This window comes from Bombus terrestris, chromosome 4, assembly GCF_910591885.1.
Source record: "Bombus terrestris chromosome 4, iyBomTerr1.2, whole genome shotgun sequence".
Classification (NCBI taxonomy): Eukaryota; Metazoa; Arthropoda; class Insecta; order Hymenoptera; family Apidae; genus Bombus; species Bombus terrestris.
In genome coordinates this window covers 11,639,714-11,666,406 of record NC_063272.1, presented here as the reverse complement: position 1 = coordinate 11,666,406, position 26,693 = coordinate 11,639,714, and the positions used below count along the sequence as shown (strand labels likewise).

At 31.1% G+C, this 26,693-nt stretch overlaps 5 protein-coding genes across 9 annotated transcripts in view; 3 read left to right on the top strand and 2 right to left on the bottom strand.

The window, feature by feature from the left end:
- Positions 1-140: 140 nt before the first annotated feature.
- Positions 141-9,103, bottom strand: LOC100645589. 3 transcript variants are annotated; one of them, XM_048405616.1, is made up of 5 exons: positions 7,904-9,103; positions 7,709-7,773; positions 7,259-7,597; positions 5,466-5,646; positions 141-4,551 (listed from the first exon to the last, which is right to left on the bottom strand). In XM_048405616.1, the coding sequence occupies exons 4-5, from the start codon at positions 5,619-5,621 to the stop codon at positions 2,221-2,223; spliced, it is 2,487 nt and encodes an 828-aa protein (XP_048261573.1). In that variant the 5' UTR covers positions 5,622-5,646; positions 7,259-7,597; positions 7,709-7,773; positions 7,904-9,103; the 3' UTR covers positions 141-2,220. The 3 variants fall into 3 exon arrangements, with proteins under 3 accessions (XP_048261573.1, XP_012163417.1, XP_012163416.1); XM_012308027.3 differs by lacking the exon at positions 7,709-7,773; XM_012308026.3 differs by lacking the exon at positions 7,709-7,773 and having other exon boundaries at positions 8,032-9,103.
- LOC100645826 lies at positions 9,102-11,155 on the top strand. Its single transcript, XM_003394984.4, has 3 exons — positions 9,102-9,219; positions 9,437-9,646; positions 9,850-11,155. The coding sequence occupies exons 1-3, from the start codon at positions 9,147-9,149 to the stop codon at positions 10,239-10,241; spliced, it is 675 nt and encodes a 224-aa protein (XP_003395032.1). The 5' UTR covers positions 9,102-9,146; the 3' UTR covers positions 10,242-11,155.
- Positions 10,445-13,869, bottom strand: LOC100645941 (40S ribosomal protein S24). Of its 2 annotated transcripts, XR_007223981.1 has the most exons (5): positions 13,733-13,869; positions 13,303-13,371; positions 12,759-13,082; positions 11,221-11,295; positions 10,445-10,573 (listed from the first exon to the last, which is right to left on the bottom strand). XR_007223981.1 is itself a non-coding variant. In XM_048405617.1 (4 exons), the coding sequence occupies exons 1-4, from the start codon at positions 13,733-13,735 to the stop codon at positions 10,571-10,573; spliced, it is 399 nt and encodes a 132-aa protein (XP_048261574.1). In that variant the 5' UTR covers positions 13,736-13,866; the 3' UTR covers positions 10,445-10,570. The 2 variants fall into 2 exon arrangements, 1 of the variants encoding a protein (XP_048261574.1); XM_048405617.1 differs by lacking the exon at positions 11,221-11,295 and having other exon boundaries at positions 13,733-13,866.
- Positions 13,870-14,509: 640 nt separating this feature from the next.
- On the top strand, positions 14,510-19,650 carry LOC100645708 (dnaJ homolog subfamily A member 1). The gene is made up of 5 exons (XM_012308029.3): positions 14,510-14,679; positions 16,750-16,935; positions 17,028-17,322; positions 17,404-17,743; positions 17,840-19,650. Exons 2-5 carry the CDS (start codon positions 16,804-16,806, stop codon positions 18,267-18,269), a joined length of 1,197 nt encoding a protein of 398 aa, XP_012163419.1. The 5' UTR covers positions 14,510-14,679; positions 16,750-16,803; the 3' UTR covers positions 18,270-19,650.
- Positions 19,651-19,964: 314 nt separating this feature from the next.
- Positions 19,965-26,693, top strand: part of LOC100646174 (nuclear receptor coactivator 6) — a 381,486-nt gene continuing 374,757 nt past the window's right edge. Inside the window, exon 1 of one of the 2 annotated variants that reach the window (XM_020862847.2) lies at positions 19,965-23,415. In XM_020862847.2, the coding sequence (XP_020718506.2) occupies positions 21,965-23,415 (1,451 nt within the window). In that variant the 5' untranslated portion in view covers positions 19,965-21,964. The remainder of the gene's footprint in view (positions 23,416-26,693) is intronic. The other variant, XM_012308030.3, reaches the window with a different exon arrangement.

Sequence of the window (26,693 nt, the reverse complement as noted above, 5' to 3'; positions counted from 1 at the left end):
ATATTACAATTATCTTTAAACTTTAAACATTTGATTAGATTGTACGATACCTTTAATAAATTTTAATAAATTAATAAATGTTACTTAATAGTCATATCATAAATCAATAATTTGAAGGTGAAAGTTATAGTTTTATACAATTCAAACCGAAGTTGCTTTATTTTTCTCCTTTATCTTCACAATCAACACTAATATGCCATTACATTTACATTTGCACATGTTTCACATGATGATATTTATTATTATTAACACTTAAATACTGGAATGAGAATTCGTACTGAATTTGTATTCTAAAATTATAAAAGATAAATTATTATTTACATTAAAGTTCATTGTAACGTATACTTGTAAAGGTATAATACATAATGTATAAAATAACTAATATGCAGTTAGGAACATAATAAATATTAGTACAGTTTTTAAAATACAATTATTTTTTAGAATTGCAACAAACAACTTGAATTTTTTAAGGAGTTGGAAGGATTAATTTCCTAGATGAAGAGCAAACAAAATTTTTTTGTACATTACAGTTGGTCAGAATCGCGAAAAAAATAGTACCGAAAGATCATTTTTACCTTTTTATCTCTCACCCTGTAACGAAAATTTAAAAAATCCGTTTTGTAGATCTTTATCAGTTATACACATACTGAAAATTTCATCAAAAGCGGTTAACGTTGCTATGAGCTACAAACGATTAAAAATGATAAAAAATGGCAGATTTTTGCAATTTTATTTATTATTCTACGACCTGTAACTGTGATAACTCTACATTTTGATCATCTTTCGATGCGTATTGCTTGTTTCATCAAGCTGTACTGCATCAACCGATTTCGATGAAATTTTCAGCATGTGTGTGAAGAAAATAAATCTACAACACGTATTTTTTAAATTTTCGTTACAGATTCAGATAAAAAAGTTGTAAAAAATGACCTTAAATATTTTCTTCGCTATTCCGACCAACTGCAATTTTTTCACAAATGTTTTTAAATCTCGCCTAGTAAACTAATCCTTCTAGCTCCCCACAAAAGTTTAAGACTTTTGATCAAATTTTGAAAAAGTTATTCTGTTTTAAATAGTGTGCCAACATTTATGTTTCCAACTGTATACTTTTCCAACTATATACTTGTAAAACAATTCACGACATGTCTAAATAAAAATACATAAATACTTAAAAAATGTTTCTTAATCCAAAAAATTCACATCTTTAATATAAACAGTAAAAAAATATCAATACTTAATTAATGCTTATATTCTACGATATAAAACGAATCGAACTAAAAACTTACATAACAATTAATATTGATAAATTATTGTTACCTAAAAAGAAAAAACGGTTTTAATAATAACTGTGTAACATATTTATTAACTACAAAGCATTTGCCTCATTAATATTTTGTAAGTATACTTCTGTATTTTGTTTTCATTCTTGTGTACATGTAATTGATAACTAAAGATAATTAAATAAAATAGCTTATAATTAACGTAAATAAAACTATATTTATAGCTATAAACTATCTCTCTAAATACATATGTACTATTATTAACACATTGTATCAATACGTCCTGTGTTACCCGAATTACTCGGGGATGTATACAAATGTATTTAGATAAATCCCTCTGTCAGAAATGTGTTAAAATATACATATTTAAATTATATATATATATATATATAATAAAAACAGTAATTTTTTAATGTTCAATCACTATGACTTACAATATTTTCTTAATCATTTGATGTTAAAACTTTACTTATGGTTACAATTGAATTAAATTTTCTATTGTGTATCTAAAGAATAAAAATTAGATATTATTATAATATTTCAATTTATGTAACTTTTATTCACCTTTACATCACTTAAACCTACACTTTTATATACATATTTACTTATTTAATATATAATCACATTATTTTATACACTAGACAATGTAGCATACCTTTTCTATGTAATATGCATATTTCATTACATTGAAAATATGTAATATATATAATAAAATGATATTTTATAACTAAGGTTATTATTTATTACTGTCTTAATTAGAAAAAAAGGAAAAATAGTGAAATGAATTATAAATTATATCATAGTTAATTTCATTCACAAATCAAACTACATGTTGAAATGATCTATTTCAGTGGAATTGTTATGACATCTTCATGACTCTTTGAGTATTTCACTTTTCTTTACAAAATTTAAAAAGTTTATGGAAGATGATTCATGTAAATTAGTTTATGATACTTTCCATTGATGACAACAATGAATGATGAGGAACTCTTCTCATATGTCTTAACAAATACTTTCTACTGCCGTAAGTTCTTTTACAATAATGACAAGGAAATCCAAGTCCATAATGATATGCTTCATGCCTGGACTTCATAACATCATAACATTTGTTATTACATATAGAACAGGTGGTTACTTCATGATCAGTATCAAAATGTATTTTACGAGATGTGGTATTAGAGAATCGTTTAGAACAATAAAAACATTGAAATGGTACTACAGGATCAAAATGTTTATGCTTAATATGTTCATCAAACTTTTTATATGTGTTTAGAATGTCACTGCAATGATGACACTTAAGCTCCATTGGTACAAATATAAACCGTTTTCCTTCATTAACAGAACACCAATGCTTATTCCATGCAATAGCATCAGGAAGACTAATTTTACAGTATCCACATAACAGTTGTGATCTTGAATGATGTTTATTAGTATGAATCTCGAGAGCTTTCTTAGTATAAAATTTAGAACCACATACACAAATATTATATCTTTTAGCAAAATTTACTGTAACACTATTAGATTGTTTGCCAAGTTTTGACTTAACATCCTTTTTGTAAGATATATCATTTGGTTCTGTTTTCGTTTCTTGTTGCTTTTCTTCTTTGCACAAATTACTTACTATTTCACTTGAGGAACAAGAAATATCATTACAAGAATTGGTTTGTGAATCTTCTTCAATGTCAATATCAATATTTTCATCAGCAGATTGGATCTTCAAAATACTATGTTTCTCACTATATTTAGATAATTTTAGAACTTCATTAGACACATTAAAGTCTTTTGGATGATTGATATCTTGTAATTGTAAACTTGTAACATTATCTTCACTTGTATTATCTTTGTCAATAATTTCATAAGAATCATCCTTTCTCTTTATTGTTATGTTAATTCCAAGCCCAGAATCTCTACCAGAACCACTTCTTGTATCATATCGACTTTTTCTATTTACATTACTTTCTATTACTGGTTGCTTCACATCATTTGTAAAAGTACATGTTTTTTTATGCATAAACAATGTATAGGGATTACGAAATATTCTCCCACATAAACAAATATGTTTATGTTTGTCATAATATTTTATATCTGATATATTGTTACTCTTATTCTCATTTTGCAAAATTTTCTCTTTATTCTTATGGAATTCAGAATTATCATTATTTGTATATTCAAAAGGCGTGTGCATAGAACTGAATTTCGATTGTAAGTATATGGGAGAATTGAAATATCTGTTTCTGGATAAATGGAAATTCTCTTTCGTTTCTCCACGACTACGATGAATACGTATATGTTCATAAAAACTCCTCATTGTATAAATACCAAGGCATATGTCACATTGACGAGAGCCTTGCCTGCGTTTCCTGCATAATTTTCTTCTTTTATTTTGAATATCATGTTCTTTTGCAATAACTTTACCCACAGTTTCGTTTTCGTCATTAGAAAATTTTCTTTTTAATTTATTGCTTTTTAAGACAGTACATGTTTCATTTAAATTCTTTAACATAAAATCAGGGGATTCAATTTTATGATAATCAGTTAAGTGTTTTCTTATATTCCTTACAACCTGTTGACACAATGTGCATGTTGATAAAGCTGTAGAATTCCGTGTACAGATTACTTTTTCATTTTGTCTTACTTCTTTAGTTAATTTCTTTTCTTGTTCATTTTGTGTAGTTCCATTGATATGAATATCATTATTATTGCATGCAAGACCATTAGATTTACTTCTTCTTGAGTGAAGATTTGGGACAACTGTATTATTATTATTTGATGACGACATATATTGTAATAATGAAGCCTCAGTATGTAATTTATTTTCACTTTTCTTTAATGAAACCTTTTCAAAATTATCTTCCTCTTTCTCAACAATATTAGGATCTTTTTCTTTCACTTTATCAGGATTTTTGAGATATCGTCTTGGTGCTATGTAAATACCATGTATTTTTTCTGAATGATATCTCAACCTCCGATTTTCAGTATATTGCCTTCCACATATAGAACAATGAAATAACTTTTTTTTGGATTTCACATAAAATTTAAAATTTGGCAATTCCGTGTTGTTGTTACCTAATACTGGTTGGTATTCGATATATAATGGTTTTGAAGTTGTTATTTCCGATGGCAGTGCATTAGATGTATCAATCTTAGTTGTACCTTGTACATTTTTTATAACTTTTAGTGTTTCCCATATTTTATCACATCTTTCAAGTAAAATAATGGGATCTTTTACTTTATATGGAATAGTCAAAGGAATTGGTGTTACCTCTCCTCTCTAAAATTATGAAACACATAAAAACAGTTATTATGTACATGAGTTTCTATTTCATTAATATTTTACTTAAATAAAATTTATATTGTTATAATAAATAGTGTAAAGTACAGTTTAACATCCTTCTTTATCTTTTACAATGTCATATTTACCATAACTTATAAAATTAAGTAGCTTAGTATAGTTTATATAACATTCTTCCATAAGTATTCTTAAATAAATGTATAATTATCTTAATGAATATTAATAAAATATGTGCTTCATAAAATAATATATCTAGTATGTTCAACGTTAAACTTAAAATTATTATTACATTATAAAATGATCATTTCTTTTATATTATGTACCAGGTAACAAAAACCAAATTTGAGATTACATCCATACGAGTATTCTATTCTCTCATATAATTTCATCCTCAAATCTTCAAACAATTTTTATTAATAAAAAATTATGTTATATATCAATATTTATGTATATATGTTTCGTAATATATTAATCTTCTTTTGAATTTTAATAATTCAAACGAATTGTAGTCAAATTTATATTATAAAAAAAATATTTACTCTGCAATAAAATATCACATTTACATTTTTATATAATACTGAAACATACAACTTATGTTATGACAAAAGATATGTAAATTTAAAATTCCCGCCATTAGCCAGCTAAGAAACAAGCTGATCATCCCCTTTCACAATACATAAATATGAAGTGTACTTTTTAATTATAATACCAAACCAAAATTTACTGAACTCTTTACAATAGTAAACTATCTTCATCTAACGATATATTTAGAACTAATTACATCTAAAAATATCTAGCTTATGTATCGAAAAAAAGAAGAAAAAAAGAAGAAAGTTATATATTTGAAAAAAATATATATATTAATAATTATTAATAATTATATAATTACTTACCACATTTGATGTATCTTCAATTAAATCAGTTGTACTAGAACATAGAGGTTCTACTTTAGGTACACATGTTAGTAATGGTTTATGTTCAAATTCTTCAATAAATTCATCATCTCCGTAATGTTCATCTTTTTGATCAGGAGATACGTTTTCGAACATTTTAATTTAAGAAGAAGGTTAAAACCTAAATAAAAATTTGAAGTCAATACATTCTGAATATAACCGTATATAAATCACACTAAACGAGCAGACATTTTATTTCCCCCATTTCACTGCTTATCACTTCCCTCCAAAACTATATATAATATGTAGTATTATACATATATGCACACTATAATATATAATAACAAATATATTATAATACTTATATTAAACAATTGGTAATAGTTATGCTAAGGTAAATAAACTTAGAATTTGAATAAAAGTAGTCACAGGATTGTTTTATTTTATATTGACTGAATTTTATATTACTATCTTGGAATCATCGCAAAAATAACAATACATTTAATATACAAATTACTTATGTATATATTATAATACAGTATTTAATATTTGGTTATACACATTTGAATGAAAGTTTCGTAAAACTCGATTGTATATGAATATGTAAGACATATTATATTAATTTGAGGTTAGTTTAAGACAAAAACATCCATCAATTATAATACATAATACCAACTTTTTGTTTGTTTGTATGTAATAAGATATAATACTGCATTTAACATGGAATTTATTTATTTACATAGGTTATGTAGACATTATGTAGACACAATAATTGTGTAATTTTTCCAATTCTTTTACATGTTTGTTTCAATTTTCTTGGCTATTTAAATAATGAAATATTTAATGAAATATTGATATATGAATATTTTGACAATTTCAAATATGTATGTATTAATCTTTTTTTAAACATGTAATAATAAATAAAAGTATTTACTATTATATTTATTTATAGTACACAGCACAATTCAAGATGTAAAAAATAATATAAATTATTAACATGATTTAATGTATGAAATTTCGATAATAAACTTAATTTTGTATTTTTAATAAATTCTTATAACAATTTATATTAATAAATAATATTAGTTAATAAATGTAAGCATACTTTTATTAAGCAAGTTCGATAATAACCTAGGTACCATAACATAACAAATTTTTCAGTTTATTAAAATTGAAATTGTTAAGTTCGAATCTTTCCAAACACAACAAAAATACAAATATAATGAAATAGATATTTTTATAATCACTGATATTGTGTATTATCATACCAAACATGACGAATACGATCAAATTGTTCAGTGCCAGGCATTACAGATTGTAATTATTTTTATTTCATTTAATTTTGTTGCGCTATTTGTTAAATCTTTTACCCAAGGAACACAAAATAGTGGTTGCAAATTATATGTACATCTTGAAAAGGGATTCTTAAAACATTAGTCCGCCCCTGTTTGAGTCACATCATAAGACAACAACTCGGTGAATTCATTGAATGAGACCCAAATTATTTAGAAATATTAGAATTACAGCCATTTCTCAAAAACAGTATTTCATAGGACGTTTCAATCATACTACAGACATAAATAAACATAGTTATTCAACATATCTTTTTCACTGAACTAATAAGACAACTGACTGTCGCGTCAATAGGTTGGCGTTATGTTACAAATATATTTTTACAGTAAAGGTTTTTAAAATGTCAACAATTTTAACTTTACACAAGTATACAAAGCTAGATTACTTATCTAGGCTTTAGGTTCTCTAACATAAAAATTATATCTAGCTTCTGTACTTACATTAGTTGCTGCATCGATGTCAATGTTTCAACTGAGCTCCACACAATTTGGCATACGTTCACGAGTGTATTTTACAGTAGAATATGTACAAAAAATAAATTTTTCTTGGCAAAACTAATGCGTATTCAAACAAGAATCACTTGAAGACTTGTTTCGAGTTGAACTGAAATCTCAGATTTTCAATAATTGAGATTTTGGGGAGAATTTTCTTGAGCGTGTCGCTAGGAACGAGCCCACTTCTATATGTGATTGAAACTAGCAGCCCACTTGCTCCAAGCAGACTTTAGGCTGCGTCCCAACCTGTAGTTGCAGCCTCATGCCCTTTCAGTGAATTGGCTACTGTACATATAATTTACAATGTAATAAAATATTTACTATAACCTTCTTGAAGATCACATGATTGACAAAGCCGAAAAGGCCTAGTCTGTTAGGATGCAAAAAATATGATACCTATTTCGATATTGTGTCAGCCACAATTGGCTTCCTACTTTCACAAGTCACAGTATGACAATAATCTAGCGTCGTAATCAAAGCAAAAATATGAAAAAGCAGACAATTTGTTATTTTAACTTTCACTCGGTTATTTTACATATAGAACCGTTCAGTCTAGCTGAAAAGCTGTTTGTCTCTATTAACTCTACTAACCTCATAAAAGAGATCCTAAATGACGACAGAGAGGAATTAACGATAAAGGAGATAATATGATATAATATCAGAGAATTCAATTTTGCTTGGAGTTTAAGAGAAAATCAATATATCTGCGTGGTACATACACGTAGCCTGCGACACTCGCGCTGTAGACATCCGATCTGCTGCAATGATGATCTGCTGTGCACTTGAAGCACAATTATAACATTTCTTCAAGTTATAGATCATATCTGCTACATTAGAAAACCTCGTACTGAATTTGTTTAACATGGAAATTCGGTTAGCTTGAACTTTTCAATATTCAGCACAATTCAATGTAGGATACTAATCCCATTTAAGATGGATGATATTCGTTACTATGGATTTATGCAGCCACTTAAACCTAACTTAATTAAAAATGTTGATCTAGTACACCTAAGTAGTTTGTTAAAAATTTAAAAATATTACGAAATAAACATTTAACGTGTCTAAACAGTTTATATGACCGTGCCCTGTACTAATGTTAATGGCAATTTGACATAATATTTATACTATGCAGTACTAAACTTAATCCAATCTGAACTACTAAGATATTTCCTGGATGGGACAATTTAAGAATTAAAACGTGTATTACATGTTTACAATACATGATAAGATAAATGCATAATGGTTTATATTACAGTATTTAGCAAATACATGATACTTTATATCAAATACATGATAGTTTATATAAAATAGACAATAGTTCTTGTACAAATTCTATTACCAGAATTTCACCAATAAGGCTGGATGTCTTGAAATCTATAAACTAGTTCTATTAATGCCTTGTCACAAGTTAATTAAATATAACAATATGTTATGAAATATTATAATAACTTGTGCTATTAACAAAAATTAAATCCCTAAATCTTGTGCTGATTTCGTATTTGTTTTGTACTCGTCTCGTATTTCTGTTAATTTTGAAGATACATGTCAAAATGTGACTGTATAAAGAGAGTTGGATTTCTAAATTACATTTATTACTGCATTACATCTAAGAGAATCTGATTCTCATGACTTCACTATCGTGTCGGTTTTGTTTCTACAACAATCATATCGTTATAATTGCGACAAACAAGGTCATCCAAGTTGTATAACAGTAATTGCGCCGGATTTACTTAATTCTCTATAAAATTATTGCAATAATGAACATTTGTTTCCGGCAGTGTATATATAAAAACACGAACATCTATTCACAGATGTCAGTATTTTCTAAGAAAAGATGTGTGTTCTTATTACTATTTTACTACTTGCTACTTGTGATCTATCTACATCAACTGAAATTTATAATAGAGGTGTTACAGTTTGTAAATGTAAATTTAGTGACGAAATTCTATGTGATAGATTTTTTAATAAAAAGTAGCATTTTGTTTAAATACTTAAATATATTTGCAAAAACTTGTATCTAAAGATTTCCTTATATAAAGTAATATTTATAAATTACTTATATATCTAGTAATACATTTTAATGTACTATCTCACAACTCAGGAGAAATACTTTTCTTATTACAGAAAATAATAGATTACAAATAGGTTTCCAAAATGCTAAATTTTTTCTGGAGATACAAGATTGGCTGTTTAAATTGAAAAACCAAATTCACGAACGATTATTTGGATTAACAACTACGTCAGCGCCTCCTTTGACAATTGAAATATTAAACATAGATAAGTTTGAATTACAAAAGGCAATAAAAAATCATGGATGGCATCTGTTAAATTTATGTAAATAAAGATTATTGCGTAATACTAAGTCTATAATTTTTTTATAAATTTCATGAATATTACAGTAGAAAATTAGAATAAAAATAAACAGTAGATTAATGAAGATTAAACATAAATTATCTTTTGCTATAATGTGTTAACGTTAATTATTATATCATTAATCTTTCTTTAGTTTAATTCATACAAATTTTTATAAATTGTAGCCATCTTATCTTTTGACCCTAATCAAGACTGGGGATTCCGTATTGGTGACTGGTATTTTATACAAAAAGGATTTAATCACAATGGATATGAAGATAGTTCTAATGAATTAAATTTTCAAACGCCAAGTACCATTGAGCCAAAAGACACGACTAAAATAGAGACTGAACAGATTTTTGACTTTACAAATGCTCCAGAAGTTACGGAATCATCGCAAACGATTTCATCTATAACCACACCTGTGACGCAACAAATTGATCCGCAAACAACGATACGAAACACTGAACAGATTGATTCTTCCGAGAGCTCATTATTAACAATGAAAGGGTTGGAAGAGAGTGAAACCGATAGCGACTTTGTTCACAAAGGGTCTGTAGAAGTTCTTATGAGATAATATAATATTTTATGTCAACACATAACAACATCTCGTAATTTCTTTAAATCCGGCATTTTTATTAAATTGGCCATTTTTATATGAAAATATACATTCATGTTATTAGAATATGTTTGTATATCATACAATGTTCTCACAGTGCTTATAGATAAAATGTTATATAAACAGTGAGGTATAATAGAAAAGGGTACTAAAATGAAATGTTTCCATCGAGAAGAGTACACTTTTATTCCATAAAATTTATTATAATTATCTGGGGCAATAAATGATTATAATAATTTTTACGTCCCTGTTGAACAAATCGTGGCCCTTCATGATGTCTTATGGATTTACTGTAATAAAAAAAAAAAAAAAATGTCAGTAAAATGTTCAATTTCAACATTAATTACCATTACACCCCACACATGCAAAAATGTTCTACTTCTACTAGAAGCATGAATCAGAATAACAATAAATACATATTACTACTGTAGGAGATCTTCAATATAGGATTAAGTGTTCTTATTTTACTTAGTTCTCTAATGTCTTTTTATCTTGCACTTATTCTTAAATAATGATAATACAAGTAATATATACATAAGATATATCTTTTAGACATTACTGAAATATAATATGTAAGATTCTGTTAAATGTCCCCAAAATTTTAAGGCAAAGAGTTAATAATAACTTTAATTGTATCAAAACTAATAATTCTATAATAAACTACAGTTAAAAATAGTTAACACATGATTGGAAAATATATGGACAATTTTTAATTCTAAATTATTCTACGAGAAATTAATAAGAATGTGGGAAGAGAAGCAAATGTTACAATACATGAAATATACAGGAATCCAATTAAACTATACTACAGGAATTCAATTAAAATTCATATTACATAAGGAAGATCACAACATAGAATATATTTAACCAAATCTAGAAAGGAAGAAACCAAGAAAACATAAAAAGAAAACTGAAACTTAGAAGTTTGCATGCTGACCATATATGAGCATCATAATTAAGTTCCCTCTTCAAGCTTGTAGTACAAATGATGACCATTTGACTACTTCCTTCCCTAGAATGCAAATAAAAAGCGTATACCACTGAATAGCATGCAAAAATTATATGTGTTTCTTCTACATATAACCAAATTATATATATTATATAATATTTTATATGTATATTTTACACATATAATTGTAAAAAATTTATTGTATCCAAATTATATAATAGTTACATTATTAATTCACAAATCCAGTTTCTCAGTATCATAACAATTTATTTTTATACTATAGAAATAATATAAAAATACATTTACATAATTTGAAACTAGTTAAAAACTATTTAATCAAATCAATATAAAACAATTTCATTGTCATACTTAATGTAAAATTAAAATACTTTATATTTTACTAAAAAACTAGATATGTGTTAATATTACTATTATCTATATTTCTTTTTCATGTTTAAAAATTTTTATGTTTAAAAATGTTTTTGATTATGTAGATATATACATTATCTGCTCAGTTCAAATATTATAAAACTGAGTTGAAGAGAATGAATTCATAAATTTAATTAATAGTATGTTGCTCTAAAAAATTTACATATTAGTTAGAAGGTATAACTGATGAAAAATGAAAATGCAGAATTAAAATCTAAATAAACATAAAATTTTTTTTCATTAACAATAATTTTAATCATTTTTAATTTATATTTAATTTTTTAATTTAATTTAATATTTAATTTTTGTTCATTATATTGCTTTTCTCAATGATTGAAATTTGTAATGATAAGATTTGTCAACGAATATTTTAATAAAATGTTTTAAATTAAATATTCATTGAATCCAAAAATATATCCAAAGAAGAATTGGTTTAAGTATTAGGTTGTCTTGTTGAAAGTGTCTTTCTTTTACAGACTCATCTTTTACAACAATGTATCTTTATACAAACATGAAACCTAATCTGTCAAACATTGTGATCTTTATCTTGATAGAACAAAATGGATCATACATAATTCAATAAAATAATATAAAATGAAAAATATTATGCATCCATTATTTCCTTAAAAAACAAAAGAAACTTTTCGAATGACCTAATATATATATATATATATATATATATATATATATATATATATATATATATATATATATATATATATATAATAATCCAATGTATATTGAAGTTCATTGGAAGTATGAATAAGAAATTTATGCAAATCAATATCATTTTGCAGCTGACAAAAATTAATAAAAAAAAATATATATATATGTATTTATCAGATCCTATTAAAATATTTAAATTGAAATAAAATTACAAACAAATAATATATATACAAACGTTATCATCAAATAAATATATATTGCCATCTCCAAATCATTTAAATTATTGCCATCGCTAAATTATTTTATATTATCAAAAATTTTAATAAACTATTTGAATACTTATTAATTATATTATGAAAGTAATGACATTAAGTAAATGGTATTACTTAAAGATAATAATGAATTGAAAAATAGATATAGTATTATCTTACCTTTTTAGATGCAGCTCCTACTTTACTCTTCTTTGTACCCCTAACCTTCTTCATTCTGTTTTTACGTTCTTTTCGCTGCTTTCTTGTCTGTTTTTGTTTTTCAAATAGTCCATGCCTAGCTAACCTGTATTTAGGTTCAAATTTTTTTGCAAAATCCAATGTATCATAGATCAGTGCAAATCCAGTTGATTTCCCACCACCAAAATTAGTTTGGAAACCGAACACAAAAACTACATCTGGCATAACTTTGTACATTTTAGCTAATTTTTCACGTATTTCTGTTTTTCGTACTGATGAATGTCCTGGATGAAATACATCCACAACCTATAAAAAAACATTGTTTTATGAGTACAAAAAGATAGATGAATATTAATTGTAATAATAGAAATTTCTATCTTTATTCATTATTAGTTGAAGTGTTGAGATAATATACACATAAATAGCACAATACACTTTCACATGTGACAAGACAGCAAAAGACAAAAGTCCAAGGAAATGTTACTTCAACTAAAAATAAATAATAAATATTAATATACAAACATACCATTTGTTTTCGGCATAATAACCGATTGCTCATGAATTTTCTGGTTCTAATCGTAACAGCACCTTCCGTCTGAAATAAAGAACAATAATCCAATTTCGAGGTTATGTTTTGTTTTTCATTATCTTCATTACAATTATATTGTCTTACATAAAGATGTTTAAAAAGATATAAAAAACATTTAATTTCATAATTTCACTTTTGTATTTAAACAAAATATTTCTGTTTACATTTTATTCTTCATTTATAGTGTTATACCATTAATGAAGATGTCACGCTATAATAATATAAATGTTAGATATTGGTAGAGGTTGTATCAACAAATTATATTTGTAAAAAACTGAGTAATTATACATCATTGATAACATTTTAAGGAAATATTCCATATTTTGTTCAACGATTAATTAATAGTTTTGAGATACAAAATACATACCATTTTGCTTGATTACGGTACCGCCAGCAAAAGAATTGTTACGGAAACGTGCAGCGCGATCTATAATCTATCCAACGAGACACGACTCTCGAATGTTACTAGTCAGCAGTCAATGGTTACAACCACGGCAATCGAATTTTGTTTACGTTTACTGCTTCGTTTCGTTGAACAGACCATACATATTACCAAATATACCGTCATAATTATTCTATGTAACAATGCAAAATTTTTCTTTTTGTATTAACTGCATAATTAAACAAAATAATTATTTAAGATGTTATACAATATTATTAAGTATTTTAGATGATATGTAATCATTAAAAACCAGAGTAATGTAACATTTTCTTTGTTTAGACTTTAAATTTTATTAAAATATCTAGAAACTTTCAATAAGTATTTAAAACAGTTTTATCACATTACTTTATAATAAAATACTATTTACTTAAAATAGTATTACTTTTAATATTATTAAAAATAAAGAAATATTTTTAAAAAGTGTTGTTCGTATATTTGGATTTTTGAATTTGTATTTTACTATAAGCAAAATTAAAAATTTTTTTAATTAAAATTTTTTTTATTTCACTGCAATTTCAAATCACATAGAAATTGTGTAATATTAATTTGTGAATTTCTTTGTTTTCACGTACATGAACTAATTATTTACTACTTTATCGATGAAGTACTGGGACAAATACCCGTGAGACTCTTAGGAAGACCGTAATTGCATTTGGCGCTGACTGCAATTCTTCGACCATCTGATTGGTTCTCTTCCGTGTAACGTCCATTACTCTCCTAGGAAGTTTCGAGAACGGGTACGGTACGAGCAGTAATATTGGTGAGAGTTCTATACGCTTACAACCGTTCGTCAAATTGTATTACGTGGAGTGGGACGAGCGTTAACAGCACACGAATATTTTGCACGAGTAGCTTTCTTTCTGCTAGTACAGGTAAGACTGAACACAAATAATCGTGAGGTTCAAAATATTTTAGAAAATATGTCCAAACGGATAGAATTTTCATGGTTGAATCGTGCGATCGATTATGAACTCGCGAAATTTTCTCGAGGTAGGAATTCGCATAGCGGTAACGTGTAGAGTCAATTTATGGTATAGCATGAGAATATTATGGAATATTGTAGCGATTTTCAGAACATTTTACTGATTCGGGAATTTAAAGTGGGTGTTTGGATGTTGAATAATAGTTCTATGCTTGTTGAAGCATATTGTATATTACGAAATACTCGTCAATAAGTTTTATCATAGTACAAGTCGTGCTCGTCCATGACTCGCACTTTAACGTTGAAAAATGGTGGATGTTCCCCTATTGCCTTTCTCGTTCGTGTCAATACCAAACGTGGTTGAAGTTGCAGAGTATAATCTGTCATTTAAGACGTAATAAGTTCTAATTACATCTCCAATTTCACTTGTACCATTTAAATTGGAAGATAATGCTAATTTTTTTTTTGCTTTGGAAAATCATTATTTTGTCCTTTATTACTCTTTTGTTACTCAATTTTTTACCGGCAGTCCAAACCTCCAGTATCTGCGTATGTATATATGTATATACATGTATACGTTAATAGAAGGATCTAGAAAGTGTAGTGTTCTTTGTTCCCGATACGACAAACACTGCGTTAGATTGGAACGAGGTTTTAATTTTCTTTTTTATGTCAATTAATTATATTTTATCATCTTAAAATATCATGTCGTCGCCATTTTGAAACGAAACACGCACATGGATACAATTTGCTGGATTTTTCTACGAGCGTATTAATACACTTTAAAGACTTCTCTACGTTAATTATAACATTTTTATTCAGCTTTAAGTCGATTATAAAGATCTCAAGTTTTAAATAATTTTTCTTTTTCATCTTATATATATACTTCTAATTATGTTATATCGATATTAAAATTAGAAGTATTTGAAGTTCAAGGTCATTACTCGTAATTCCCATGTTTAAAACGTGTATACGTATATAAATATCAATAATATATTTTAGTATTTTGATCTTAAATTATCTATCTCAAAAACAATGAAAAAATATAAAATTCTTTTTCTTCAACCTTTTGCGTTTATCTATACTTAATGAATTTTAATGCAAATACATAATGAGTTCATGGTACATGCATCAGGGACATACATACGTCCCTAAATTGCATAACGATTAGCATCTCAATTTGGTGTTTGACTTTTCATGTTGTATTTTTTTCATCGTGCATCTGTGTAATATTTTATAAATATAATTAAATAAATAATCATCTAATAAAAAAGTATAGTTTATAACTGTGTGATACTTTTACTATACTTCATAAAACTATTGTAACAGATATTAATACAAAACTATTTTTGATGTTTAATACGGTGTAATATACATGGATTTAATTACATTTCCATATATAAATTGACATACTACATGTGTATTTACCTGCAATTTTATTTTATTAGATATATGTATTATCAATTATAATAAATATCGATTCATATTTTATTATTTTGAAATAATTTTGTTTTAAAAGAAAATGTACATTTATTGTTATGTATATAACTGGTCTGCTACATAAAATTAAGTATTTAATATGAAATACATAATACGTATTTTGTACTAAATTTATGCATATTAATGTGAAAAGAAAATTGTACAGATAATGCTAATTTTTATAATGAATAATGAATTACATATTTATGTTATTCAAGTTGAGGAATGTTTCTATACTAGAATAACCAGCCTTTAACATATATCTAAATATATTATATATAAATAATTAGTATAAATAATGAATAATAAAATCTAATATAATATATACAATAAACATTATAACATTAATTTTATCAATAGTACTAACATATTCTTAATAATTATAAAGAAGAAAACAAAAAAACCAAAACATTATTTTGATATGTTTAATAGTTCGTGTTAAAGTAAATATCGATAAGTGATTATAAAGACATTAAATATGTAAAAACAATAGACAATTAAAATGCAAAATTATAATATTTTCTCTTTATTTGGTCTTTAGCAGGAGCAATATAATTACAATTGAAGATCGCCCAAAGAAAATAAATCAATAAAAATGGTAAAAGAAACTACGTTTTATGATGTTTTGGGTGTGAAACCTGGATGTACACAGGAAGATTTGAAAAAGGCTTACAGAAAGCTTGCTTTAAAGTATCACCCTGATAAAAATCCTAATGAAGGAGAAAAAGTTCGTATTTTTAATGTAACAATATGCTAAAGATTCTAATTGAATGTTATAAAACAAAAGTTTGACTATTAAATTTAATTCTCACATTACAGTTCAAACAAATCTCACAAGCGTATGAAGTATTGTCGAATCCGGAAAAGAAGAGAATTTATGATCAAGGCGGGGAACAAGCTTTAAAAGAAGGTGGTGGAGGAGGCAATGTGTTCTCTTCGCCAATGGATATCTTTGATATGTTCTTTGGTGGAGGTTTTGGTGGAAGGGGTCGTAGGAGAGAACGCAAGGGTCAAGATGTTATACATCACTTATCCGTTTCGCTAGAAGAATTGTATAAAGGAACCGTACGCAAGTTAGCTTTACAGAAAAATGTCATTTGTGATAAGTGCGAAGGTACATATTATATAGTAATATTTATTAAAGGTGTTTTGAACATGTGAAATGAAATGTTGCACATCAAAATATTTTTATCAGGTATTGGTGGGAAGAAAGGTTCTGTGGAACAATGTACAACATGTCATGGTTCTGGTATGCAAGTTCAAATACAGCAACTAGGACCTGGAATGCTACAGCATCTGCAAAGTATATGTCCAGACTGTAAAGGTCAAGGAGACCGTATTAATCCACGTGATCGCTGCAAACAATGTGGCGGCAGAAAAACCATTAGAGATAGGAAGATTTTGGAAGTTCATGTCGACCCAGGTATGGTACATAACCAGAGGATTGTTTTCGCTGGAGAAGGTGACCAAGAACCAGATTACGAGCCAGGAGATATTATGATTGTTCTTGAAGAGAAAGAACACGAAATTTTTAAGTTAGTATTTTATATAATTGTTACGTTTAACATTATCACATTTAACAGTATTGTATCATATTTGGATTATAATGCTTGTTAATTATATTATTTTAGGCGTTCGCGTCACGATTTAATTATGAGGATGCAATTGGAGCTTGTAGAAGCTCTTTGTGGGTTCCAGAAAGTAATTCGCACTTTAGACGGGAGAGACTTAGTAATAACTTCATATCCTGGATCTGTTGTAAAACATGGAGACTTAAAGTGCATTCTGAATGAGGGAATGCCGATTTACAAAGATCCTTTCACACATGGCAGGCTTATAATTCAATTTGTAGTGAATTTCCCAAAATCTACGGACCCGTCTGTCATTTCAACACTCGAACAATGTTTACCACCAAGAGAAGAGGTTATAATTCCAGAGGGAGCAGAAGATTGCTCTCTTATGGACTTGGATCCAGATCAAGAAGTGAAGCGAAGAGAACAACGACAAGCGTATGAGGAAGACGAAGGAGGTTCTTCCGGAGTTCAATGTGCCACGAATTAATTCAATTACATCAATCCACAATAAATATGATCATTCTTTCATTTTAAACTTTTGTCCCATTCGCTCGATTCTGAATCATATGTATTAACAGAAGGACGAAAAAATGCGGACACATAACAGTTTTTCAAGACAGACGACAAAAACCTGAGAAAAATGTTTAGATAAGTGCACGACTGTGAAACTTACACCTGCGGAATCACTATTGATTCTGGTATAAAGATCACATACACAAATACTGAATTGTATAGGAGACCTTTAAACGCTGTTGATGGTACATTTATTATCACTTCTGAATTAAACTATAAATTCTGGTGAAAGCTGGTAAACTGGTTACAAATTACTTCATCGCTTGCTGTAGAAAAGTATTTAAGGAGATGTACTTATCAGTAAGCAGAGTGATAAGGAAAATTGAATTTATTCAACAATTTGTGACGTCGTGTAACGTTAATAATGAAAGCAAAACATAATCAAGTCCATCGTATAACGCTGAACGTTCTGATTACTTTCTGCTATTTGTGAATATCTTTGTTTAAGTTTTCGACTTTCATCGATACGCGCATACTGCGAATGCGAGAAGTAAAGTTAGACAGTCGAACAAAATTAGTAATCTTACCTGTATTCGCATATTCCTTGAAATTCTTTAAATTATTAGTATTTTATTACAATACAAGCTTCTGGAATTTAAATCGATGTCTATATTAGTAATATGACGATCGTGAAAATAGTATGAAATATCGATGAACACATTTATTATAACAGAAATAAAATGTAATCTTGATCTATAGACTTCAAAATTATTTTTTTTTTTCAGTGGTACATTATTCCATTACATGTAGGTAGTGTTTAATATTTGTTTATAGTCTCATATAGTGACATATGACGATATTAAAAAAAAAATCTTGTTTATTCAAAATACAGTTCGTGGAAAAAATGTGGTTCCTGTGTGTGTATAACTGGACTTATACCTGCGCGTATTCATTATCTGTTGTAATAAAAAACAAGATTTGTGCGTTCTAGTATTTATTTATAACCATAATACTGGAACTGAAAGTAAAAAGTATAATTTCAGAAAATGCATTCAATAACGTTATAAAAAAGTTGCTCTTTTTAATATATAATATATTTCATTAAAATTGAATAATGCGCGTAAACAACTGTCCATTTTAATGATCGTACGGCTGCATTAAATTAAACACGCCTTCAATCTTCGCATAATTTACTGTATACTAGGTCATGTACTCGCCCGCAATTATTGTAGCGAATTTAAATAGACGCGTATTATAATCTTATTTATTATAGATAAATTGGTGATTGATTAGTACGGTTTTCAATCGTCTCAAATAAATTTGAAAAAGTATAATGTCAAGTATGTCAAAACAAAGAAAGGTGTTTAAAATTCGACCTCTGATCCCTCATGTGCATGTTATATTTCAATTTTTTTCGCAATCAACACATACATATGTATGTGTATATATACATATACATTTAAGAAAATTATTTTCTTAAATTTTCAGTTTAGTTTAGTTAAGTGTCGGCACTTACGAAAGATTTATTATGCACGTATAAATTTAATTGGAATACGCATGCCAGTATATTAAATAGTGGCATTAGTAGATGTAACAATGTTAACGTGCCTTTGAGTTACGTAGAATAGCCTAACGATGGCGATATAATCGCGGCGAGGGTCGATGTTTTTGTAACGTGCGTATACGAGTGCCCGAAAGCCAGACGTCGGAGATGCCGCAAAGGTTTCTGGGTATGCGGAGGGAGCCATATTTTTCCAATATCAGTTACGCGAAAACAGCGTACGCATAAGATCTGCAAAATGGAATTTCGTTCGATGGTTGGTGTCGAAGAAGTGTTTCACGAAAGAAAGTGATTACGAGATAGGGAACGAGGGATCAGTGCGAGCAAGCGAAGCGACTGTGCTAGTCAGAATATAATAAGCGTGCGTTTCCACGCGATCAAGAAGTGAGGTTCGGTGAAAACGATGAGCGCGGCCCGCGCAGGTGTTCGAGTCGAGAAGAGGGTTAGTTAACTTAACCCGAGTTCGTAACCGCGACTGGTGGTAGTGGTGGTAGTACTAGTGGTGGTGGTGGAGGCAGTGGTGGTGGTGGTGGTGGTGCTACTGCTGCTGTGACGATGACACAGCGTCATAACACGACGTACGTCCGTCCGTGCGATTTAACGCGAATTGTTACGGCAATATAAAGTGTTTTTTGTACCGAGAGTGCATTCGCGCCATTACCGATCGAGTGAGTCGTGGCTCGGTCACTATTAACCTTTACGTATTCAGTGTCGAAGAAAATGGCTTTCTTCTTTAGTGTGTGAGCGAAGATTCAGAGTAGCGTATTTTTTTTTTAGTGACAGTGGCTCGTAATGACATAATCGAATTATATTTCGTTATTTCTCGGTTGAGAAGTGCGTACATGTGAAACGGAGTAATCAGAATTGCGACCGCGAATAACGCGACGGGACCGTGGCAATGACACAACGACCTCAACGACCTGACTTTCTTATATAGTTCAATTTTTCATGGTTAGAAGTGTGGCATTCTTTTTCACCAAAGTTTACTTAAACGTTACTCGTTGGCATCTGCAACGTTGAGAAAAATCTCTGACTCGTAACGTCGTTTTTTCGGCGTAACATAGTACACGCGTTACAAATAACAGTGTGTTGAAGAGTCTAGGTTAGTTGAATGCTTGGCCCCATTGTGTTGTTTCGACGCGACTGAATCGGTGAACGAGACAAATGAGCGAGCCGTCGCTTTGTAAATCGACCTTGTAAATGACAGCAGAAGCGTAATTTCCTAATAAACAATGTTATCCGCTTGCTCTACATCGAACCGGTATAGGGAATGACAATTTCAAAGGAATTGTTTTCTTCCCACTGCAGATGTCATAGGATTTATTTAACGAAACACGATTTACTTATCCATTGTAAGTAATTATTCGATTTTGAGTTGTTCTTTCGTAAAAGAAATCTATTGGCCCGCGTAAGCATACAATCGAAAGAAAGTGAAATAACGCTCTTATTATCAGAGCAAACAAGTTTTCAAAACAAAAACATATTAACTGAATGGAAGATGTCGACTCGTCTTATTATTTTCTTGTAACATGTGATTGTCGGATAAGGAGAATAACACTGACGTAATTTTACTGTGATCTTCGACGCATTAAAATCACGAACGACCAACGAAACTAGTACCATGGTAGAGTGCACCGATCGTAGGAGAGAGGTTAGACGGACATTGACCGGTGAATAGCGCGTGTCTGTGATCCGACGGATGCTCTCCAATTTCAAAATCTTGGCACCGTTAGTACGAGTCTGTAATTAGAAACAAGGAAAGTGTTTGTGAACGTGCATGTGATTTAAAAATTGGCGAAGAAATTAAGAATCGAGCGAACGAAGAACAATCGGTGAAACTATCCATTTGGTATGCCGTGCGCGGTAAAGCCGAGGATGTCGAAGAACGAGAACGTGGATGACAGGTGTGAGATTGTAATGATCGGTGAGCGTGCGTGGCCAAGAGGAACGACCGAAAGAACGCGGTGGATTTCGGTGGTGGGAAACGCGTGATCATTCCCGTTTATGGAGGATGCAGCAGAATCTGGAGGTGTCTCCACGTAGGCGTGCTACCTGGGTTCCAGTGATGTCGGTGTCGGGGTTACTTGCAGCGCTGCTGGACCTGGACCATGGCCGGCAAGCCTGAGCAGCCGTCCACGCACCCTGCTCTCCCGAATCACGGTCATCATCACCATCATAATCGACAACAGCAGCAACAACAGCAACAGCAGCAGCAGCAGCAGCAACCACAGCAGCAACAGCAAGAGCAACAGCATCCGCAGCACGCACAGGGGATTCAACAAAATAGCGTTCTAGTCTACGTATCGGGGGAGAATTTTGCGTACGCGACGGCGGTCGGTCAGAATGCCGCCGCCGCTGCTGCTGCTGCTACCGCAGTCGGCTATCAGTCTCCGCAGCAGGCGACGTACGCCGGCATTCTGCCGCCGCAGGTGGCGACGGCGGCGGCGACGTTTCCCGCCAAAACCGCCATTTATTGCAATGATAATAACAGCGCCGTTGGCAGCACGGTTGCCGTAGCTGGCAGCAATAATTGTTGTCGGTTAAAAACACTCGAGTATGTGTCCACCGATGGAGAGTCGAGCCGATCGGCACGATCCATATCAACCAGTAACACCGAAGACGAAGAAGATTACGGAACGATCGTTTCCAACAACGGTTTATTATACAGACAAACGAATCTAGTTGAAACAACCAGCACGTCCGCGACCACAACGATGACGTGCGTAGTGTCGGCGTGCGACACGAAGAATCCGGCGAACCGAAATCCATTGGAAAACGACTCGAATAATACCGAAAACCTCGCAACCAATAACGTAGAGCCGATCGGCAGGGTGAACGCCGGTGAGATGCTACCCAACAAATTATTTCCATCGAGAATCCACGGTGAAATTTATCCAGCAGGAGCGAGACTACCTGACACGGGTTATACCAATAGCGGCAGTCAAATCACGCAGAATAATCTCGGGGAGGGTTGTATCAGTCTTTTAAACGACGACGCTTGTGTTACGTACGTACGGCCGGGAAACGAACCGTCTCAAGCATCCGCGAGTGTTTTTCAAGGCGACAGTGTCGAGCAACGTATCAATATGGACGAGAAGAGCCGGCAACAGGACGGTTTCGATAACCAAACCGGCTCGTCGCTTTCTTCGTCCAGTTCGAACGTCGGTGTTGTCAGTGGTGGCGGTAGTGTTGTTGTTGTTGGTAGTGGTGGTAGTGGTGCGACTAGCTGTGACTCTGTCCGATCTGATACCGGTGAATCGTCGACTTATAGTAGCCTGAGCAGCCCCGAAAGTCAAAGTCAATCGGCACACGACAGCTTGTCTGCCGCGACGACGGTTAACGGCGGCGGTTCGTGCGCGCAGCAGGCTGCGCGTCAACCGCCGCTTCCGCGCATCAACAACTCGAACAATAACAATAATCAAGTTCAACAAAATGTAGTGCTGACGATGAACGGTAGTGCAGTGATTACGCAGCAGCAACAACAGCAGCAGCAACAAGCGATTACGGTACCACGTGGATGGAAAAGGATATGCACCAACGGGGTCATCATTTATATCAGGTGAGTTCTTTTTCCTTTTTTCCGGTCACGATCGCTTTCTAATTGGCTTGTGTGGAATGTGTGTTCACTTCGTTTTTCATTCTGTTGTTGCGTAATACGTTGGAACCAAAATGATTATATTTTCTATTATATTTTCGAGTGTTGTATTTCGGAATATAATACTTATTCAATTATATACAATTATTGCTATATGTGTAATGCAGTGACGAAACGGCTATTGTAATTCGTATAGAAGACAGATAGATTTCAATGTATAACGAGAAACGAAATTTTGTCCAATTAAATTTCATGAAATGTATCTTCATTTTTTTACGATATAGTAATTTAGGTTGTGCAACTTATATAATGCATATCACATACTTCATGATATGCAGTTTTTAGAATGACTGCGTCTGTTTATTAACATTGTATTATTCTTAATTTGCATTCACATTTGTATTAATTATTCATCGCTTTAGTCATTATAAGTCATCCTAATGGCATCATTGATTTGCAAATATTCCGAGTTAAATTAAATAAAAAAAAAATAGAGCGGAATGTGAATATACAGATAGAAAAAATAGAGAGATTTTTGACAAAATAAATAATTCTTCAAATTACATATTATTAATTAATTTATAGCTTAACTTAAGCTTGAAATGCTATACGTAGATGATTATAATTCAACCAATACGATAAACCTAAATAAGTGTACACAATCGCGTTTCTATTTCAACAAAAGACAACATTAATTTTGCCGAAACGACATTTTTATTAAATGCAAAAACTCGAGATCTAAAATTGGTAGTTTCGCTATCGACATTCGATTGCCTCGTATCGCACGAAAAATAAAGAAATACGATTTTTAATCGCATAAAATCGTTAAGCGCACGTAAAAATTTCTATTATCGCGTTATTCAGAATTGATTTCATCGGGGTTTGTCTCAGTGGTTTGCGGGTTAGTGGTATCGATCCGCGGTTAAATGCTCTTGCTAGAACTTTAATTTCGCTAATGGAATTAAACTGCGTCCAGCGTCGGGCAAATAAGATTAGCGAAGTGACTGGTAAATTAGGATAGAAACCGGGGGACACTGCCACGTGAGAGATTCCCCTCTTTTGTGCGTAAGGTCGTAGGCATGGTGAGGTCTCACAGAGAAACGAGATCGTTAGTCAAAAATGACTTACGGCAGTTCGTTCTGATAATAAAGCATCGAGCGTAACAAGCGCTCGCAAGATTCGTCACCTAAGCACAGAGACACTCGCCTCTTCTTTCGTCGTAGATCTTAAAAAGGTTTTGTCCCCTTTCCGTCCTTTGTAATCTTTCCCGACGTTCGAGTAAAAAACACGAATTTTCTGGGAGCCAAGGCTCGCCGTTGAACGCCCCCTTTCCCGTCCTCATCCAGTACGTTAAAAGCGAAGGCGTCTTCCTTCTAACCCCTCATTGTACTTTTATGGTTCTTTTCAAAGTCCGTTCGAGGGTCACTTTCATCTTTTCCACCGTGCCTTTTTTACGGTTGTCTCCGCCAAGATGTTACGCATCCTCCCGCTGTCTTCCTTTGCTTCCTCCGGCTTCTTCTTTTTTCTAAGGGCACGTTTGTCCCGTCTGCGCGTAACGTGTAAAAATTGCACGGATTAAATTCTCTGACGTGCGCCGCGTAGGTAAATAAATTTGTAGCTGTTCGGCGTAGAAGGAAGATCGTTTCGTGACGAGTACATGTGCGGTTCTCAAGGATCTTTTTATCGAATAGTGGATACAACATCGTTTATCTCGTAAATAATTTTCACATTCCAATAGTTTTCAACAATTTCTTGTCTGTATTATAAAATCCCCTATACGTGTATGTTTTGTATATAAATTATTTCCTTTGAAGCGGTTATTTTTTCTTTTTCCAAATTAGCTAACAATAATACAACGTTTAATCAATGTATTCAATTTGGACTTTAAGGGAAAATAACGCCAGTTTGAGGAATGCATCAAGGATTCAGACATACCTGATTTTGTTAAATTACAATGCTTATCTATTCCCGAATCGTTTTTTAAAGTAAAATTTCTTAGAGTAAAATGCTTTGCCACCAGTTTATTGTTTATTGTCTTGTCTATTAGAAGAAGCGTTAATCGAATTATGGATAAAGAGGAAATTCCAAAAGAATTACAAAAACCATTTTACGAGGTCTAAGCAGACGTAATATCGTACTTTGCGAGTGACTTCAGATGGGCGCGTAGATGCAGCTTTCCCCAGGTTAGTTGACTTGGCGAGTGACGGGATCGAGGTCTCGACAATCGCGCAACGTGATTCTACACGGATCACTTGGGATCAGCTGCGACGGGACACATCTACCTTTATGTCGAACGAGGGAAGTTGATTCCTTGAGACGCTGCAAAGCGCAAAGGGTATCGTCTCATGGCGTAATCGTGTACCATAGCGGAGAAAAGGTCTGACCTGGTCTGTTGCAAACCTCGTTAAACGATCCTTCCCAGGCTGCCACGAGTCACGGTTTAAACGACGTCTAAAGAACCCTGACAAACAATACTTCGTTACCTGAATGCCTTTAGCCCATTGGTCCATTTTCTTTTCTGACCAGAGAAGAATTCGGACGCATGATCATTCCGATTTATATTTGTGTACATATATTTATCTCGTCCTTTATTCTTTTTGGAATCACTTTGAAACGCTTCGATTCTAGTTGTCTATTTACCTAAAGCGCTTGTTTGAATAAAAGAAAGGGACAAAAAATTATGTTTTTGCCTTGCTACCTGTTTTAAAGTATCAATTTCTTTACTCTCGCTGATTGTATCGTTTCCCATGTAATAATTCCTTTTTTTACTTGATAGATAGAAGATTATGAGATTATAAGATTTAATAAGAAAATTGTTGCAAACTCGTACACCTTTTTACCTTCTTCTCTATGTTAGATTCAAATATCTGCGAAGCTTTAAATTTATAAGATGGACATCGCTTCGAAACAACGATTTCCTGATTGCGGTTCCTGTAGGATGGTTCTTAAGAAGTGATTTATCGACGGCATATTGGCCGTCAGTAATACAAAATCGTCGAACCGTTGGTTGAAATCGGTGATCGCTAAATTATAGACCTTGACGAGACTCCTTATAATCGTGATCCGACGTGTTCATTGAGAAAAAGATTTCTAAGATCGGCGATGCTGTCAAAGTAGCCGCATAAATTGCTCAAGACGAAAACGATGAATTCATCTTACGTTCGAAAATTCTGCTAGCGAAGACAAATAGTTTTTGTCTTGCCGGATAAATCGTCGATATATCTTGGCTGTAGGGCAAGGAT

Excerpts from the sequence above, each read along its gene's own strand:
- LOC100645589 (XM_048405616.1), bottom strand. The coding sequence starts at position 5,621 with ATGTTCGAAAACGTATCTCCTGATCAAAAAGATGAACATTACGGAGAT. Across the intron at positions 4,552-5,465 it reads TTGAAGATACATCAAATGTG|AGAGGAGAGGTAACACCAAT; the intron begins GTAAGTAATTAT and ends TCATAATTTTAG.
- LOC100645826 (XM_003394984.4), top strand. The coding sequence starts at position 9,147 with ATGTGTGTTCTTATTACTATTTTACTACTTGCTACTTGTGATCTATCT. Across the intron at positions 9,220-9,436 it reads AACTGAAATTTATAATAGAG|AAAATAATAGATTACAAATA; the intron begins GTGTTACAGTTT and ends TTCTTATTACAG. Across the intron at positions 9,647-9,849 it reads ATGGCATCTGTTAAATTTAT|CCATCTTATCTTTTGACCCT; the intron begins GTAAATAAAGAT and ends TATAAATTGTAG.
- LOC100645941 (XM_048405617.1), bottom strand. Across the intron at positions 13,083-13,302 it reads TATTATGCCGAAAACAAATG|GTTGTGGATGTATTTCATCC; the intron begins GTATGTTTGTAT and ends GTTTTTTTATAG.
- LOC100645708 (XM_012308029.3), top strand. The coding sequence starts at position 16,804 with ATGGTAAAAGAAACTACGTTTTATGATGTTTTGGGTGTGAAACCTGGA. Across the intron at positions 17,323-17,403 it reads CATTTGTGATAAGTGCGAAG|GTATTGGTGGGAAGAAAGGT; the intron begins GTACATATTATA and ends TATTTTTATCAG. Across the intron at positions 17,744-17,839 it reads AAAGAACACGAAATTTTTAA|GCGTTCGCGTCACGATTTAA; the intron begins GTTAGTATTTTA and ends ATATTATTTTAG.